Consider the following 20,406-nt stretch of genomic DNA (forward strand, 5'->3'; position numbering starts at 1 on the left):
GGATTTAAACCATGCTACTATTGGCTGTCCAAACACTTTTCAATGGGAGGTTGTAAAAGAGAGTGAAAGCTTGTGAGAATGCTGTGCTCCACCCTGTAAACAAAAGCTCCTATCTTGTCACTTCTGAGGGATTTCAGTGGCTAATGAGGAATCTTACCTTGGTATAGTATGTTGAATTTGTATATTCACTCACAATACTCTTTTTGGACTAAATGCCTTACTCTCTGGTGACCCGCCCTGTTTACAAAAGAGCAATGAGGCAGAATAAATTAGGAACATTTAATGAAATCTGCTTCGGTCCAGTGGCTCCCTATAATGCAGTATAGACAACTGAAGCACTGAGTGACTATATGTCTCCAAAATGTTTAGCTTGAAAGTGCATTATGAAGCATTATAATATTAATTTCTACAGTCTTAAGACATGAAGTCGCTGAATCTCTCAAAGTGTTGGGCCTCCTAGAGAAAAATATTACACTCTTAATCTCTTAAGCATCTTAAATGGTTTTATCAGATGTGATACTGACTTGACTAACAGGCTGTCTGGTTGGACTAACAGGCTGTCTGGTTGATTTACAAGTATTTTCTGTCCTTGGACTTGACAACAAAACCTTAGCCCAGATCTGGTAGATTATCTTGGCATGTGTTGTAGATGCTCAGTGCCTTGGTTTGTGTCTGTCCTAGATCTTTTTTGCCTCGGTGGTAAATATGTTGAGGTCTGTCAGTACTGTTGTCTGCTGTGGATAGGACAGAGCTTTGCAGATTGGGCAAGTGGGCCACCTCTGTTATCCCATCAGTGTCCTTCCTTGCCTCAAGCTGGGACCTGATGCACGTTCCCTGCAGCTGTAGTCACCTTACTATCTCCAGTTTCATCCCTTAACTACCCAGTTCGCCACCACCACCCCATTTTAATCCTTAACCGCTTCTGCGTGTCCTTTTGCCCACCTTCCTCTACCTCTGCGTTCAAACACCACTCTGCCTTTAGCTGATTCAGAAAATGCTGGCCTGTGGAAAGCCACATAGCTGAAGAGTTCTGAGATGACTGGATCTGTGCTGGTGCTGCAGGAGCCGGGCGAGCCCTTGCAGCCGCGCCAGGCTCTGCGGCAGCCGTGCTGCCCCTCCTGCACCCAGCACCTGGGACCTGCCTCTGGGGAGCCCCTGAAAATAGCCTCTGTATGATGGCAGCTTGAAAACCTTTGCCCTACACTGCTCCAAAACAAAGATACTATTCAGGACCTTAATTATCACAGCACGCTGGAGTATATGTTTATTATGTCTGTGAGAGAAGTCTTTCAGAATTGTGTACACAGTGGAACTGATGCTAGCGAGGCCATTCATTAGGGCAGGAATGAGATAAACCACTTCCTTTCTTCCAGGAAAATGAGAAATAAATATGTTTAGGAAAGCAATTTTTAGTTGTTTGTCCATAGCAGTTTTTTCTCTTATGCAGGTCTCCCTCATGAAGCAGCATGCAGATACCGCTTAGTTTCGTCTCAGAACAGGTGTGAAGGCATTAACGCTATTTTTCAGCTAACAACAGGGCAGTAACATGTGAGGGACAGAAACCCCTACTCATTTGCCCAGGTCATGGTGCTTTCCTTATAATTTTCTGCGTTTATAGGGTGGAGATCTGACACAAGTATGTATACTTTACATTTGCTTTCTTCAGACTTTCTTCAATACTTTATAGAAATCGTATGATTTAACTCCATTCATAAGCAATGTGATGATAAGTTAGACCAAAGGTCCTCCTCAGCTCTGCAGCCAGGTTCAAGCAGATACTCTAAGAAAGTATAGAAGAACAGAGTACGTAGGGGATGACTGCTCCCTTGGTAAATCCTTCTAGCTTTTGACAGCAGGCAGTTTAAAGTCACTGCTACACTTTGGAATCATTTTCGAATAGAAAAGGAGACAGCACGGAAAATTTGAATTGTTTCTCCTTGTATTCAGAAAGAGGTTCTAAAGACTTTTCCCAGATCTAATAGATATGTATGTAGCATTACAAGAAAGACAAGTAAAAATGTAAAGATAAACACCAAAAGCTTTAACCACTAACCCATGTGATCCACGCTCTGTGTTACTGCCTTTTAGTCACATGCAATGGACCACCTGGTTGAACAATGGAAAGAAAATATATGGAGATTACTGTTTCCTACTGATCTCCCTCACCTGGGCCCTGCTCCCAGAGTCATAATGGTAAGGATACTGGCAGTGCCACACATAAATATCGACAGCTGTGTCGTCTGAGGGAAGAAAATGCAGACATCCTTCGAAAATGGAAGTTTTGTATAAGCAAGGAGCATAAAAAGAGAATAAACTCTATGACGTTAAACATAGAACCACAACAGAGATGACCAAAAAGATTTTAAGATTTTTACCAAGGCTGTGGAAGAAATAATATAAACTTTTTGAAATTCCATCACCAGAGGAGTCCCGCAGGAGAGTCAGGAGGCAGTAAAGCTACAGAGGATGAAAGTGTAGAAGAAGCATTCAAGGTGACTCACTCTGCAGCTAAAAAGCTGAATTATCTGCGTTGCTAAAGAACCACACATTAGATCGGCTGAGCATGAAGAGCTGTCCTAAAATTAATTATCAATAGGAAAGACTTCAAGAGAAATTGATAAGCTAAACAGTAGCTGATTGCTGGAGCTGTGCAGCGTTTCCTCCAAGGGATTCACATGTTCAGCTACTGAAGTGCTAGTGCCAGCGGGCTTTTTTTCTCTGAACCCGATCCTAACGCCAGCAAGATAGAACATAGGAACATACCACTGATCCACTGGTCTTTCAAAAGAGTCCTCCAAAGGTCATCATAGGAACTGCAAAACTGTCAGTGTGTCTTCTATGGCAGGAAAATTAGATGAAATGTTGTAAAGAATGAAATCAGTAGACACACAGGTAAAGCTGATACTCTGTAGAAGTATCAAATGGATTCCCTTAAGGGAGGTTATGTCTCACAAATCTATTGGCGTTCTTTAAAGCCATCCAAAAGCCCATTGATATTATTGTACATGCTTGCACATGTGATCAGCGTAACCTTAGATTGCAAGACTAAGACCCTTGGGACCCTTACCCCAAGGCAGTCTGGACAGAACTATTTCTTCTCTTCACCTGGATTGAGGCAGAGCAGGAATTCACACAGTGTATATAACCTAACCATTTTTATAGTAATCTTCACTCCCATAGAAATAGCAGAGTAGAGAATAATACACATAGCTCCCACAGTTTAAATCCCATGGGTAACAGTATATAGTGTACTGAATTTTTAATAGCACGTTATTCAGAGTATCACATAAATGGCTATTACTGATGTAATAAAACCTAAACCAACACAGCTGGAGAGACTAAGGCTATAAATACACCATATATTTTTTTGTATTGTAATAATATGGGCCAAATTATTTTTAAGTCTAAATCTGATGATTTTAGTTGAATTAGATGAAGTCTGAATGTGTACATCTACTATAATTCATGTCCCTACTTAAATGCATTTGTCTAATTTATATTTATGGTTTTATACAGAAACTGCTTTATGGTCTTTAAAGGACATTCTCTGTTTCTTGGATTGATCCTGCTGCTGGGGAACTCAAAGAAAAAAATTCAGGTGAGGAAGATCTGAACACACTGTAATTCAGCATTCTAAGCTTTTTGAGTACATAAGAAACCTATTTTTTTAGTTCTTGTGTTTCTGATCATCCCTCTGTCTCTGTTGTAGTCCCAGTGCTCTCGGGGGCAAACATCTGCAACGTGCAGCTCGGGTCTAGCTGAGCCCACCTTGGAGGAGGGGCAGGGCACACAAGGTGACCCCTTGAGAAGTTCTTTCTTCTCTGTTTCTGTAATCTCAATGTCCAGATAAAACATTTCAATGGAGATCATGAATATGAGATCAAAATCACACCGCATAGGTGTGTGTTTCAAGCTTTTTGTCAGTAATCTTTAAGGCCTGATTCAAAGCTTATTGAAGTCCACTGTTGTTGACACTGATTTCAAGGAAAATTAAATTGGACTTTCTGTAAAGTAGGATCCAAAACTTTTCTTTGTTCTTGACTATCTGGGCACACCATTAGGCCTCAGAGCATAAGTGATGTTACTACACGTGTATATATATAATATATAGCTATATAATTGATGATAGTAAATTTCAAAATTTGTTGTTAGGGACATGTGTGTATATAACATAGGCTCTGAGAGTTTCCAAGCTACTTTAATCTCTGCGATAGCCGAGCTGGCATAGCGGGGCACAGATAACATTCCACTCCGATGGGCTCTGTGACAGGACTGTCAGTGCTGGCAAAATGTGAACGTGTTAGGGAAAGGCTGTACGTGCACCAGTGTTATCGGCTGGGCTGGCCTGGGGCTCCTTCTGAATGGCTGGATACAGTTCTAGTATAAACTTATCTGGTAGGTTACAGTGTGGGTAGGTCTGGAGCACAGGTCTGCTGGGGAGCGGCTGGGGGAACTGGGGGGGTTCAGTCTGGAGAAGAGGAGGCTGAGGGGAGACCTCCTGGCCCTCTGCAACTCCCTTTAACCAAGTAATAAGTGATAGGATAAGAGGTAATGGCCTCAGGTTGTGCCAGGGCAGGAAGTATCTCTTTGCGGAAGGGGCTGTTGGGCGTTGGAATGGGCTGCCCAGGGCAGGGGGGAGTCCCCGGGATCCCTGGAGGGGTTGAAGAGTCGGGCTGAGCCAGCGCTGAGGGATCTGGGGGAGTTGGGAACGGTCAGGGCGAGGGTCATGCTCGGGCTGGAGGAGCTGCAAGGGCTTTTCCAACCTAGACGATTCTGTGATTCTGTGATTTTCTGAATGAGTCCAGAAAAAGACTGTTTCGATACAAGAAGAATTTTGCTTTTAAGGAATAGATCAATTTAGTACAGACGCTTTGTTGCAGCTAATTCCTTGCTCTTTTTTTCTGCATATTCCCTTTTCTCGAGCAGTTAATGCACACGAGAAGCAAATGTAAGGGAGAATTATTGGCAGCATTTTCTTTTTAAAATAACTCCTCTTCAGAATTATTTATAAAAAGCCCTCAAAATGGAAATCAAAATTTTAAATTCACCTTTGCTATTAAAACCAAATATATCTTGGTAAATATGCAGCATGCAGAAAACCTGCAAGTATATCCAATGGCTTTGCAGTGATCTAAGGCCTCTGTTTTCTTAACCTGAATGGTACACATTGTCAAAACCTTTCATCTTTTTCCAGGGCACAGATTCCCTACAGCAGTAGACACCCTGAGCCTTATTATGGCTACCTGTAGGGCTGTGAAGAGCAGGAGATCTGAGCCTACCTCGTTAAGAAAAGAGATTTAACATGAAAGCCAAAAATAATGTCTCCACTGACACACAAAGGCCAAGCAGTGTGTTTGGCAAACAAATAAATGTAGCTAAATAGGACAGCCAATTATTGGTTCTGAACCTAATTACCATCAGGAAAGTGAGTTTCCTGCATGTGACTCACCAGCCCACCCATCTGCAGCTGTCTCCCACCTGACACTTCCCGAGGATGCCATCCAGCCAGGCTTCGATTCCCTGCTGGAGAAGGGTTTTCTGCAAGAGCTGCTGTTCCTGCGGCTTTGCTCCCTCTCTCCTGCAGCAAGGGCATTTGCTTTGCCTCCCTGCTCCAAACACGCCTCCCTTGTCCTTTAACAGGTGAGGTGCCAGTCCACCTGTTTTACTTTCATTTCATTCCCTTTTATTCAGAATGATTCACATTTGAACGTCTGAATCCTCTGTCTTTCCAGAAACATCAGCTTTGGTTCTGGGATTTCTTTTACATATGAAATATTAACAATATAGATGATAAATTTATCTCAGGCTCCTGTCTAAGAATATTGGATTTCCAGGTCCAGTTCCTTTGGTACTCTGCAATCAAGGTTTTTTATGGAAAAAAATTGTTCCAAAGTTCATAGCAGACCCTTTAGAGGGGGTACTTAGGAGCAGACCCAGGCAGCAATCTTTTGTTACTTCCGTACAGTATCTATATTCATTAAGGTAATGAAGCTATTAATTGAATATGTAAGTTCAAGTAATTAAATACAAGAGTTATTTCTTTAGTTTAAAGGGTAATAATAAAAAATTTAAACTTGCAAACTCGATCACACATTTAGCGATGATAAATGTGATCTGGAAAGTGCAATATTCCAATATGAATTAGTTAATTGCATCCATTCATTAGGTGATACACATTACAGAAGGTCAATCCATTTGAGGCTTGATGTGTTTCACAAATAATAAATTCAAACAGGTAAATTGAAGAGAATTTAAAAATGTAAAGGTTGTCTCTATATTTCAATTCCGGACAGAATCCCCACATCCAGGAGCACACTGGCTCACCCGCCCGGCCCGGGCGCAGCGCCCTGCGGCGCTGCCGGCGTGGGAGCAGGTGGTGCGGGTCTGCGGGGCCGGGGCTAATCCGCCGGCTGCCTGCTGCTGCGCGTCCCCCGCACGGGGCTGCGCACCCCCGGGTGGCGTCAGGAAGGCCTCACACCAAAGGAGTGGCACCGCAGGCTCGCTCACAAGTGGCTAAACCAGCCTTCTGCTCAGCTTCAGTGAGGGCCATGGTACGTTCCAACTCCTGACTTAAACCATAACACTAATTGTTGAAACTGACCCAATTATAAAGCAAGTCAAGCACTGACAGTCTTTCCAAGCATGTACTGCTTCATCACTGTCACAGAATTATTTGTGTCTTACTGAAATCCTTAAATTCAACTTTCAATTTAGGACTGAATTTACCATAGCATCAATTAACAGTTCTGTGGGTATAAAATGGTCAATATCACAGGTAAAAAACCTGATCTATTTTACTAATTTTTAGTAAAAATTATGTTAAATCAAGTTTTCTTCATTAGCCATTCCTGGATTTTCAGTAATAAAAATGGTTGTCCTTGATATCAGCATTTATTTTTTATGTTAAACATAATGTAGGAATAAGGAAAATAAAAGTAGATTTTGTTTCTTTAGAATTTAAAATACATCCAGACTCATTCTTAAATAATTTGTTAATAAGATTTATAATATTAAGACAGTTAATTCACTGGGATATTTGCAAAATTTCTGAAATAATGGAGCAAGGACTGATACCATCCTGCACACAATTCAAGGGCCATAATTCTTAAGAGATTTCAAACAGTAAGCCTCTTTCAAATGATCAGCCTTAGAGACATTTAGAGAATTGATTCAATTAACCTAGACGAAAAAAGTGCTATAATGTGTGATTTATGTTTGCAGATAAATTAAAATACAAGTATGTCCTGAAGAGCATTTGCTGCTGTCATGGTCAGTAATGAAAATAGCAGGCAATTAAAATAGGACACCTGAGGCTGAAGCTTTTACTGTATATATCAGAAAATGAAGTTCAGACTTCATAAGTGGAAACCTGAGCTGAAAAATAACTTAGTGGAAGTTTCTGTTTGGTGCCTGTTTTTCTTCCAAAAGTGATTTCTAAAGCACATAAGAAATCGGGAGGGACGTTTACTGAGGCAGGAGGCAAAGGCTGCAGAGGAGCAGGCTCTCTCGATCCGTACTGAACTTGTGTGAGGAACCAGGGATATCCTTGCTGAATGGTAGCAGGACAGCTGAGAGAAATATAGATAAAAAAGAATTTATGAGTCAGATTGAAATAATTTTGGGGCAGGTTTTGAAGTTGAGCTTGAAATGGATCACTGGAAGTGTCCGACAGAATGATGTTACTCAGTTCCTTCACGTGTGTGACAAAGTGCTCAGAGTCTGGAGCTCGCTAAAGACCGTAAGAAATACCCACGGATTTGAAGTAGCAAGTACAAAGGCCCCAGTGATGTTGGAGTTGCTGTAGCCACTGCCCACTTCAGTGGTGTATCTGTATGTGCTTTGGTACAGCTACTCTGCCCAGAAGAGGTATTTGAGATACAAATAGTTCCACCCAGTCCTCTAGTTTTATTACTTCCTTTAGGCAATGGAGATGTAGTATAGAGCAGAAAAATACCAGTACTCTGACTGAGCAACCTAGGAATGCATTTATCACATTTGTTATTGTCTTCAACGTACCAAAGGTCTACCTTCCATCAGAGGCATTTGTAGAAGCAACATCTACGTCCTTGTCTATAAATAATATCAGTTGCTGGGGGTGCGTGGAGACACTGAGACTTGTAAATGAAACAAAGGTATTTCTTCAAATTATACATTCAGATTGATCTAAATATAAAAATAAAACTCTTCAGGAATGATTTTGGTCCTGGCTATATACTAGTCTAAATCCTACCACTGAAGTAAGACACAGAGTCACATGGTTGTTCTTCATTTTTTTGACAACCATTTCTTCACAAAGTGTGAAGACAGTAATATCTTTGTCATTACAATCTGAAACAGAACATATTTGTTTCCTGATTTGCTGTCTAAGTAGGAGTTTAATTAAAACCCATTCATGTGAGAGAAAATAAGCCAGTCTGACTTAATTGCCAGTTGATTTAGTATTTCCAATTCACAAAAAAAAACAGAAAGTGCATGACTGCAATAAGAATAAATGTTTCTCTGCTATGGATAGGTGTTTAGGGACCGCAGAACTCAGCCTGAGCCTAGGGTATTGTTTCTCTTCTTACTCTTCTTGGCAATTGTTGGACTCGCTTTTTTTCTTTCACAAATTGATTCGTTTCTTTCTGTATTCATTGTTATTACTGAGTTACTGTCCTAACGTCCAAGGCAGTAAGGGTAGTAATCCCATGACTCAAGTTGCTATCACAAAGTAGCTCACGTAGTTCATCGGTGTGTCCAGCATGGGTCACAGACTGGCTCCTAATTCCGTTCAGCAAAGCTGCTGCTGTACTTGGTGAGAACCCTCCCGTGGTCCTGGTGCTAAGGCCTACACCGTTGTCTTTCCAGATGGTGGAAAAGGAGCTGTGGGGTCGGTCGCTTGCTGTCGGGAGGAGCAACAGCGCGTGTCCGCCCTGTTCTTCCGGGGAGCCCCGCGGGTGGCTCTGGGGCAGGAGCCCCCCGCACGGTAAGTTGCAGCCGCTCTCCACCGGGGGATGCCACAGGGCCTGGCTCACAGTTGGTCTAAAGGTGGCCAGCTCAGGGTGCTTTTGCAAACTGAATTGCTTTTAGATGTAAGAGGAATGTGGTTTGTATGACAAGTAGTTGATGAAGGTCGCGTAAGCAGCTCCAGATTACGTGGGTTTGAGCTGCATCTCCACAGGCACTGGAATCCCTTCTCGTCAAAATCTCCTGAACTTTATTGACTTGATTTAATAACGGAACTGTTATACAGTTTCCTCATTCCCGAAACTTGTTTAAATGCAGTCCCTTTTAAAGGAGCACATCCCCACTCTGATTTATTTTAAAACAGCTTTTAGAAGGTGTCATCCTTGTGATGAAGTGTTAGGTCTGTGTTGCCAGTGTGCCATTAAAAATTGAATTTCTGACGTTTAAAAGTCTCACTCATCCCAAGTGTCACAGTTTGACAGCTCTGCATGTCACATTACAGCATAGTAATATGGATCCATTTCCTCTGTCAGGGGAAAAAAAAAAAAGAAAAATGGGAGAAAGTGAGATCTACAGTCTCCTTCTTCATTACTGAGCTGGAAATTTACAGACATATCCACGTTACCCCTGAAATGACCCGAATGTCACTCTGTATCTTGTCCTGCCTGTCTGTGCAGGAGCAACCTTTGTCCCGCGTTCCTGAACAAACACTAAGAGAATGCTGGGACGCATTCAATTGTCTGCAAACTTGTAAAACATGGAGCAAGGGATAACTAGGGAATCGCCAAGCGGATATTGTAACGAAATCAAGACAGGGCCAGATCCCCTTGTTTATTCTTGACTGGGTCGCGTGGCCATTTCTTGCAGCTTTGTTTCTCCCACTTTGGAGAGCTGTACCTTTGGTGCCCTTTCTCTGGTTATCTCCCTGCGGCGTGATAACTTCAGACCCTGGCATCTGATGGGTTTCAAAGCCTTGGGGGGGTGTTTGCATCAGCAAGCGGAACGTGTTTGATTTTGCCCCAAGTGACCAAAGCGGCGCTGGCTTCGGGCGTTCCCTGCCTGCAGCCCGGAGCAGAGCGCAGGCTCCGGCCCCGGCGAGCAGCAGGTGCGGGGGCCGGCGGCTCTGCCCGGCTCCGGCCTAAGGCGGCCTGGCGCTACGAGGAGCCCCGAGGCGGCGGCGGCGGCGCTGGGCCGGTTCCTGCGGCTCCGGCCCCTTCTCAGCGCGGAGCTCTCCGGGAGGAGAAGGCCTTGGCCGGGCCGAGGGCACCGGCCCCTCGCGGCCGCTCGCCTGCCTCGGCGGACTCTGGGCCCGGGGGCAGCGCCTGCCCTCGCGGCGGCAGTCCCGGGCCCCTGGCGGCCCCGGCGGCAGCGCGGGGCGAGGAGCGGGGCCTGAGCTCGGGAAGGCTGCGGCGGGAGGCGGCGCCGCGCCCCCGGGCCGGGGCTCTGCGCGGGAACGGCCGCGGCCGCCATGTCGCGGGGGAGCGGCGGCGGGCGCGGGGCGGGCGGCGGGAGCCCCCTGGCGTGGCGGCGGGCGGCGGCGGGCGCGGGGCCGGCAGGGGGCAGCAGCCGGACGGGGATGGCGGATCGGGGACGGCGCCGGGGCGCAGGTAGGGCCGGGGGGGGCGGCGGTTCCGCGCGTCCGTCACCGTCACCGGGGACGCGCAGCCACGCGGCTGTCAGTCGCCGCAAAAATAAAAGCGCGGCGGTGCGGGGAGCGCCGGAGCTGGCGGGGACGGGCGCTCCGCGGGGCGCCCTGCGGCTGCGAGGGGCCGCGCGTCCGGCGGCGGGGCGGGGGCAGCGGCCAGGTGCTGCGCGGAGCCCCGGGGGGGGGTCGCCTTGCCGCAGCGCTGCGCGGCGGCCCCGCGCCCTCACCGCGCCTCGGCCCGGGAGCCGAGAGGGGCCGCCGCCCGCCCGGGGCCGCGCCGCGCCGGGAGGCGATGCCGCTGGCGGGCCGCCCTTCCCCGCTCCGTCCGCCCGTGTGTGTGTGTGTCCCCCGCCCCGCCGGGGCTTCCCGAGCGCGACCCAGCCTCCGCCCGGCCCTGCCCGCCGCGCCCCCCCCCGCCGCGGCCGGCGCTCCCCAGGCGGCGGCGGGCCGGGGCTCCCCGCGGGATGCCCCGGGCGGGGCGGCCGGGGCCGGGCTGGCCCCTCCCGGGCGCGGCGCCTCCCCGCCGGCCCCCGCCCGGCCCGCGGGAGCGGCGGGGGGAGCACGGCGCTTCAGTGACCCGGTCCCCGGGCGCCCCGGCCCCGCTCCTCGGGCGGGAGGCCGCGACCCGCGCCCGGGGGCTCCGTCCTCCCGCGGGGCGGGCGGGGGAATCCCCGGCGCCCGGGCCGGGACGCGGGGGCCGGGGGTGGGGGGGCCTGCGGGGCGCCGCGGCTGCGCCGCCGAGCGAGCGGGGCTGAGCCGCTATCGCCCTAGGTAGGACGGACCTGCCCCCCTGCCTCTGCCCCATGGCCAATAAGAGCGGCCCCGGGCTGACACCTGCCTATATACAGCGGCCGGGAGCGGCATCCCCGCGCCGGGCTGCGGGGGGGAGCCAGCCCCGAACGCACCACAGCACCGGGGCAGAGCGGGGGGCGCGGGGGTACTACAGACCCCCCCCGACTATGACTTCCAGTAAAATTGAGATGCCAGGGGAGGTGAAGGCAGATCCTGCAGCTCTGATGGCATCTCTGCATCTGTTGCCTTCTCCCACTCTCAACCTTGAAATCAAATACACCAAGGTAAGTTGTGTTCGTTTGTTCTGGCAGGGAGATTCATGGCTTTCCCTCGAAAGGAGGGATTTTGCTTAAATCAGTTTCTTTCTGCCCTAACCAACTTGAGCGTAGAGATAAAAAACTACTAGAAGGCTGCCTTGAATCTGTAATAAAGGAAACAGACTTTTACCTTGTAATCATCTGAAAAACCACAGGATAATACAAAAGCAAAGCTCTGTTGGGACTGGCTTTGCCCCTTCTCTTTAAGCAGAGTATTTTCTACAGAGCTCTTGGGGTTTTATTTTCAGCGCAAAATCAGTGATTCTTGAACACATTTCACTTGCTTTTGATGTACTTCGGGGGAAGTGACTATACATACCTGTATATCCCAATCAGAAAATAAAAATGTTTTCTTTCTTGAATTACCCGGTGTGCCCAGGGGACTCTTTTACAATTCCTGGAGGACTCTTAATACTACCAGGTTGTTGTTACAGCACTGGAACAGGTCTCTCGACTAACTTCCGTGATACTTGAATACACCCTTGAACAATAGTGCAAGAGGGCATATTTTTTCTTGCTAACCTTTAAGACTAATTTTCATAAAGAGAAGGTTAAGAACAAACCCGTTGGGTCAATACAGAAAAATCTGCTGGTTTTCTATGGTGTATTACATGACTACGTTATTTTTGTCGGTTAAAATGGGCTTTAAAAACAGTGATTTGTTTGTAAAGGCAATTTGAATTTTTAAATTCGTTTATATATTTTGAATCTTTGCATCTTTAGGATCTTTAGTTAAAGAAAAGAATGTTTTCATTTCTGTTGGACAAGTTTCAGTTGTATTGTATGAAGAGATCACAATGTGTCAGACTTTGTTTCTAATTACCGAGTAACTTAATAGGAAAATAAGCACATCAGCGCTGGAAAAAGGTGATAACATTTTTATCTACTGGAAATACAACTTCAGGAGCTTTAAAGCTGATAGAAAACTCATTTTGGCTGGTGCAGTGTAATTTTTTCCTCCATATCATCACTTTAAAAGCTTTTCATCTTTTCTCTTTTTAAAGTGGGTGCCAAAACTAATTTGTCTTCTAATTTGTTACAGCAATTCCATGTTCTAGAAGAATGTTTCAGAGGAAAGTCAACTATTTTAGATTTCATTACATTTCAATGCAAACTGCAATATGCAAATTAAAATATGCATGTGGTTTCTTGCATATAATTTCTTTGAAAGTAGTTTAAATAAATAAGGAATTTACTTATTTGATGTTGTGTGGTGTTACAGTTTGGGAGCAATCACGCTGTGCAAATAGTATTTGGCATGAATTTTGTTTATTGCTGGTTTCAGTGTAAAATATGCTTCTGGAGCGTTCTGTGGATAATACTTGAAAGTAGTATCACAGTCAGTTTGCGTAAGTGTTCTTGTGTTTCTCTGTTCTAAAACTAGATAATTGGTTCCAAAAATCTTTGAAAAAGATAACAGTCATCAGCAATCACATCTTCCTATCTGTGAGAAGCTGGATAGTAGCACTTAACAATTCAGAATACATAGTGCCATCGTTTCAGAAATATGCAAGATGACACACTTTATACTAGTGTAACAAGAAAGTTGTTTTATTTCAATATTAAGCCAAACCCAATGGCAACACATTTCCTCTAAGCTTCATTCTGAGATACCAGGTAACTCCTAGTTACTTCTGAGAGAAATTTGGTTTAGGACAGGTATTGAGTATTTCTCTTGGCATATCCTCTGTCTCTGTTTTTCTGTCTTGCTCTTCCATCCTTTTTTTCTTTCTCTGCAGGAAATACAAGTGATTTATAGGTAACTGGAGTCTTCAGCTTGGAGTCTTGTCTTGGGCAGGACTTTTATCCAGGATCCACTTTCCCACCTATTACAAAGAAAAACAATCAAAAATGAAATAATGGATTGTAACTTGATTCTTTCTTTTGGGGGAGTGGTCACTTCATGTCTTAAATGACAAACAACTTCCATAAACAATAAATAACATTAGACTAAAGCACTTTAGCAAAAAAAAAAATCCAACAACCCCAAACCTTGTAAAATCAGACATCTGTAAGCATTCCTAGAAGCCTCTCTCCTGCTTGTTAGATGAGAATTTTAAATACAGAACCAGGACACAGGATTCTGGAACTCTTTATTACAGTTGTATCTGAATATAAAATTCTAACCATTTTGGAGTTAATTCTTTATGAAAAATAGAGGTACCCATGAACATTTAAACTAAGTGAAGTAATTTTAAAATATGTTTTGCCAATTAAATCTCACTTCTGGGTTTTTAAAATTGAGAAATGGACAGTTCTGTTAGGATAGAACATGTTAAGATTCCTGAACGAAATTTATTAAAGCTTTGTAATATGTACTGGGAAAAAAGTGTATTTATTATTCATTAATCTTTAAAACACTACATTATCCTTGGATTTCCTATGAATGCTGCTGCCAAGAACATAGATAAAACAAATAATACTCATGTAATTTTCATGTACTGGAATATTTAGCAGAATTATTGAAACCTGTGAACTATTCCTCTGGTAGGTTTAGTGAAGTGAGGAGAAAACTGTGTGTTAAGTCCTTCCGAACTGTGCACCTGATGGAGCACACAGGGGCAGCGTGGTTTTTCATTGGTCAGAAAAAAATATATTTAGTGATGAAAATTACACGATGTCATGTTTTTATGTAAGATGTGCACGGGTATCGATTGTGACTTCAGTATTGGGAGTCAGCCTGTGCTTCTTTAAAAAAACAGTCATTAGAAATATTTTTCCTAGCTTTTTAATACCTTGGCATGGTCTCTGTGAAAAATGAAGTGGTTTAGACGTGTGTAATAAGAATCGGTGAATAGGATGTGAAGCAGACGTGAAGATGAGTGTTCAAGCACAGGGGGTTAAGTTTTTCTGTACGGCTGGCAAGTACTAAAGCTGCTACATGCAAGATTATGTCTCCTTTCGTTGTAATGGGTCTTTAATTCTCTACTTCTTCACATTAACATTTGTGGAGGGACTGCATCTGCTGGACAGGGAGGGATCTCCCAGTCCTGCATGGAGTCAGGTCACACGGCAGCGCCTGGCAGAGCCGGCCCCGCTCGGAGCTCTCAGGAGCGTGCTGGCAGTGCCACGCTCCGCGCGGAAGGGAGCCCGTAGGTAGGCAGGACGGGGGTCCAGCCCTCTCCCGGGCAACAAGTCATGCTTCTACAAATGTCAACTTTATGCCAGAAACTCTCCCAGAATAGGCTGCTCCAGAAATACCCGATGTGTGAGATAAGCTGTAGCACCGTGTCCAGTAAGAACACGTTATTAGCATGGTTTGTACAGGAACACGCCCTGAGTTGATGGCTCTGAGAACCTGATCACTTCTGAGGGTGATCAGAGGGTTCTCCGCTTAGGTGATGCCTCCCTCTTTCATGCTCTTACAGAACTCCATTCTCCCTCCTGAGACTTGAGCATCTCCCAAGTACCTGACGTGAATCAGCCAATGGATTGAGCCTTTGCAGCTCTGTTTGAGGGGCTGAAGGTGTTTCTGCAGGAGGTGGCTGTCCTTCCTTTCTTACGGCGTCATCAAGTCTGCTTTACAAAGTATTTTCATAATGGCTTTAGGAAGTCATGCTGACCCGACAAGACCCCTTGGTATAAAATGAGGACCCTAGGGTTCTGCCCTGTCCCAGCTCTGTCGCTGTGTCAGGTGACTGATGAAGACACATTCTCAGTTTGCATCGTGTTGGGGATGCTGATCGGGCTGGATCTTCTGAGTTTTGTTTCTTGCTTGCCAATTGATTTAAGTCTGAGAAAGAGTTGAAGACCTTCAGCATAGGGAAAGGTTGAAGAATTGTGGTTTTGAGAGCTTTGTATAAAGAGGTGCTCTACAAGGGAGAAGGTACAGCACTGTGGCAGTGAAGAGATACAGAAATGTTTCAGTAGGAATAGCCCATGGATTGGCTGACACCCGTATTATTTTGTCCTGTGTAAAAAGGTTTGCCTCTACTCTTACACCACAGGCTAAAACCAGGTCAGCTGCTAAACACAGACCAGGTAAACCACCCACCACTGCCACTAAAACCTGTGTATAGCAGTTTGTATTAAGTGTAGTCAAACTGCTTCTGGGCAGACAAGAACTAACAAATACATTTCAAATTCTCATATAAGCATTTGGGTTTGAAGTGTGTTGTTACTAAGTTTTGGTATTTTTGTTTCCATTGTGCTTTCTTGGCATTCCCCAGAAATGAATGCTGCAGAGCACTATTACACATTCTTTTCACCAAAATTTCCAGCACGTGTTTTCCAGATAAAATTCTAGACTGACATTAAGATAGGAGGCAGGAAATATATTTTATTTGGAATAATATGCAGAATCTTTGTAGTTTTTTGAACTGAAGGCAAGCTTTGGCCAAACTCAGGTAAGTGGTGAATACATGCTATTTCCCACCTGTCTTTTCCCGAATGAAATCACACTTGATGCCTTCTGAAGTCAGATTCAGTGACTGATACTTGAAGAAATCAGCTAGCCTTCCAGTTACAAAAGATGGGGCACAGAGGATGAGAGATGTCTGTGTAGCGCAGACAGACAGAACAGGTACTTTTCCCCTTTGTGGAACACCTCAGCATCTGATGCTGACACTAGGCACATCCCTCTGTATCAGCACAAATGAAGCCTTAGGGTATATACTGTGTTTAGATTTACTGTTGGAATCTACAGTTTGAATTCTCTTCTAGTGTGCTTCATACTTTGTGGTTAGTATTATCATCAATCAACCCATACAGCAATTGCAGACTATTTATGCACTTCTTTCCAATTAGCAGCCTGAATATAGGATTCTCTCTTTCCTCCCAAACCTTTAAGGTTTTCTGCACCAACCCAATTTACGCAGGTTTTGCATGAGGGATCAAGAAACAATTGTAGTCTTAGGCATATCCCGGCCCCTGCCTTTGCCCACTCCAATACAGCTGCTCTTCCCGTGTTCATTCAGGAGCACTGAACATACAGGAACTGCCAGGCGGAACCTGGCAATACCTGGACACCGGCAGCAGGTAGCTGCTGTGCTGCTGCACAGGTAACTGTTGTAGCAGTCGCCTCTTACTATGCTGAATTTTTAGGGAAAGACTGACTCTTTAGGGAAAATGTAAACCGGTTTAGTGCATCAAGCTGTACAATACTCTGTTGCTGGCTAGGGGGAAATTTTCTTCTCTTTGTCCAGTCTGTAGCGTCAGATGATACACTGAAAGACAAGAGCTATGCAATTAGTGCTTTTCCTGTCTTTGAACACTTATGATTTCAAGTATTCCAATACAAATGATGCATGTATTTATTTGCACACCAAAACCAGAAGCTAATAATCAGAGCTCTTGCCCGAGCTGAGAGCAGCCAGATTCATATCCCTGCTCTGAAGCAAATGGAGCAGACACTTGCATATGGATCCCTACTTACTCATGGCGGATAGGCCTCAATTTTGGGTGCTGTCCACCCTTGGCAGTCCTTGGAAAGAGTCTCATGTTCTCTCCTGTTGGATAATTCACTTGTAAGTATTTATGAGGCCTGAGAGGTACCAACTTGATAGTCCAATGGGCAGGACACTCATGGAGGAAAAGCAGGATTCATGTCTTTGCTTCAGGAATGCTCATGATGTCAGACAGAGCAAGGATTTGATCCAAGACGGTGCCTAGGCATTGACCTATTGAACGATTGAACTGTGGTAATGTGTCTTGAACACACACTTTCATTCTGACAAAAAAAAAAAAAAAAATCCCTCTTTAATTCTCCATTCCATTCTGTCCTTAAGAAACATTTCCCACAGAAGTTCAATCCTGGTACATTTCCATATTAAATTTCTGTCTTGATGTATCCACATTTTCTGGTAAATCCCAACAGTCCAAAAATTCTTGATGAGATCTCTGCTCAGCTTGTCCCATCTCCCTGTCCATGCAAAATTGTTCCCCACAGACCTCCACGGGCTCTGCCAGTTTGAAGTTATTTGGTGCCTTAAGCTGCTTTGTTCCTGGGAGCACCACCCACTCTATCTGTCCTCCCTTCTTCACAAAGCATGTTAGCGGTTGCCTTCCCTGAGCTCTCCGTGGACACTGCAGGGCTTTGGGAACATATCAACACCTAGAAGTAATTTGAACCTTTCCTTGCAAGAGGCTTTGCTTTGCATTTCCTACCTTCGGCGAATTTCATCTGCCCTTGAGTTTCCCCTGATGCGTTTTAACTTCAGCCCTAGTGACATTTTCTTCAGTACTCTTGAGTATGAATGTTTTCATCTGCAAACTATGTACCGTACTATTAATGATCTGCAAAAGCAGGTGAACCAGGATATCGATTGCTCGTTGCAGTAATGAAGGGGCACCTTGCTATTAACCTCTTTCCAGGGAGAATTATCCATTTATTTCCAGTCTTTTTATCTTATCTCTTAACCACTTTTTAATCCATGGCAGGACTTTATCTTTCACCATATGGTTACTAACTTTCCTTAATAGCGTTTTGCTAAGGACTTTATCATCAAAAGCCTTTTTAAAGTCTAAATAAATTATATCCACTGATTCATCTCAGCTCCTCATTTGACTAACTATCTTCCAAGAAATCTCACAGGTTTACAAAGATAAATGACAAAAGATGAGTTCAGTGGTCCATATCATAAATTCTTAGTCAGATCCTGCATAAAGTCACATTTCTTCTTTTATTACTGTTTTGCAGTTATCTTTCGTAAGACTGAACTGTAACATTTTGCTATGTATTTTTTGGAAAGTGTTTAATTCTCTCCACTTCTGAAAAAACACAACTTTTTATGTTTGGGTTTTTTAAACAGGAGAGATCACTCTCTGAAACAAGTAACCAAAACTTCAACTTCAGTTCAACTGAAAGAACGGAGAGACAAAAAATGCATTTATACAGAGACAAGGAAGTTCCTCACATTATAAGGAAGCTATGTAAATATAATATAAGCACAGATGTGTGAAGGTTTGAGAAAATGTTGCAGTTCTGTGCAGTCTTCTAGTGAGGAATCCTCAGACAAGCGCTGGCATCCCTACTCGAGCACAAATAAGTGCAAAAAAGCAACGGGAAGACTTAATGCTAAGTATTATATGAAGAAAGATGAAGTCTAAAAAATGATTGCCATCCAAGGGCCCAGTCATTCATTACTTTCATGCTTACTCAAATGAACAGAGGAGTTCCTGTTCAGACTGCACACACTAGTTGTTTTTTCTCCAGAACACAAGTTCCATATTTCAGAATTTGTATAAAAACATACTTCTACTGAGCAGCGTTTCTGTTATTTTTAATAGCAGTTTACCTTTGTGACATGAATGCCACACATCAATTTTAAGTGATGCAGTGTAACCAAGCTTTAGGAGCATTTCATTACTAGGAGTATGATACGTGAAGCCACATCAAAGCGTTGCTGCGATAGCATTGCTGAAATAGTCTCCAACTGACAAAAGAAAAAAAGGGACTTCATTCTTGTTCACTTGAAGTCAGTTCCTTTCCCAGAGAGCCTAGTGAACTAGATTTTTACCTTATGACTTGAAACATAATACGTTCCAGCTTTGTTGGACTGAAGTGGGAAAATACTTCAGAGCAGAGAACCATCCACATCAGATTCTGTGACCCAAATGAAAATGTTTTAGCTAGAGGTTAAAACACAAGGACCGCAGTGCCCACCAGAGTGTATAGACCTTAATCTGCGAGGGATTCGTAGGTAATGAAGAGGTTGAACTGAACACAGAATCTAAAGGGGTGCCAGGGGGACAGCTGTGGAGGGGCCTAGAGCAGGTGCTGTGCCGACAGAAAGGAGATACTTGGTTCATTTCCGCACGGATTTCCAGTACGCCCCAAGTCACAGAAAATCCTTTTGGAAAGTCACAAAGGCCTAAAGTGCGGCCCAGAACAGGCTGCAGCCTCTTTGCTGAACTCGGGTGGGAAGAGGAGGCCGGGGAGACGCTGTCCTTTTCTCGTGCTCTGTTCATCAGCAGTGGTTACACAGAAGCTCGCGGGTTTGACTCGGAAGCTCTCAGAAAGTGCCTTTCCCTGCAGTAGTTCACACAGGTAAAGGCCTCAATCTGAAGTGGAACTGGTTTATTTGCAAAGCAGTTCTATGTACTAACTCAGGTAATGCAGGTGTTATTTGACTGTCATATAAAAGGTGATCTTACTCTCTTGTGACTAGGTCAGCTATACCTTAAATGCGTCCTCAAGGGACTAGAGTTGGTCAAAACCTCAGGTCTCCATTTCATCTGAAATAGGTCCCTCCAGTGGGAAGGTCCCTCCAGGTCTGTGCTGTGGCACTGTTCCCTCATGCTTCAGTGGGAAAAACACCACTTAACACATCATCATCATCACCCTGTCACCCAGTATATCCATAGTGGGTTTTGTGCAGTTCCTGAAGCCTCAGCTTTTGAAAACTGGAAGAACTGAGATGCACTGGCATTTGGGATTTCTTTCAGGAACTTCAGGGGTTTCTTTTATTTCAGCTCTTTGCAGCACAGTTGGGACTGAAGCACCCTCATCTTGGACATGGCCTTTAAATGATCGTCGGTGTACTGCTCGTGTGAGACTTTTAGTAAAGATGATTCCCCAGTATGTTATCCATCATCTCCTAGTGCTCAAACTAGCGGCTCTGCTTTTCTCACTTCAGCCCTACAACACGTTACATTTTGGCCAGAAATATCATCTACTTTGATATAGCCAAACTAAGATCCCCTCGAATGAGCGGCCACTTCTGGAAATATCTTCAGTCTCTCTTTTATCCCTTTCATAACCAGGTT

The 20,406-nt window shown here is 44.6% G+C and overlaps 1 protein-coding gene across 5 annotated transcripts in view; it reads left to right on the forward strand.

Moving 5' to 3' along the window:
• Window positions 1–8,850: 8,850 nt before the first annotated feature.
• The window catches only part of ALDH1A2 (aldehyde dehydrogenase 1 family member A2), a 59,784-nt gene continuing 48,228 nt past the window's right edge, over window positions 8,851–20,406 (forward strand). For 3 of the 5 annotated variants that reach the window (XM_074916981.1, XM_074916982.1, XM_074916984.1), the window contains exon 1: window positions 11,449–11,667. In XM_074916981.1, coding sequence (XP_074773082.1) covers window positions 11,551–11,667 — 117 coding nt within the window. In that variant the 5' untranslated portion in view covers window positions 11,449–11,550. Of the gene's footprint in view, window positions 8,966–10,508; window positions 10,554–11,448; window positions 11,668–20,406 lie in introns of those variants that run through there. The other 2 variants (XM_074916986.1, XM_074916987.1) reach the window with 2 other exon arrangements.

Source organism: Athene noctua, chromosome 13 (genome assembly GCF_965140245.1).
Source record: "Athene noctua chromosome 13, bAthNoc1.hap1.1, whole genome shotgun sequence".
NCBI classification, from domain to species: domain Eukaryota; kingdom Metazoa; phylum Chordata; class Aves; order Strigiformes; family Strigidae; genus Athene; species Athene noctua.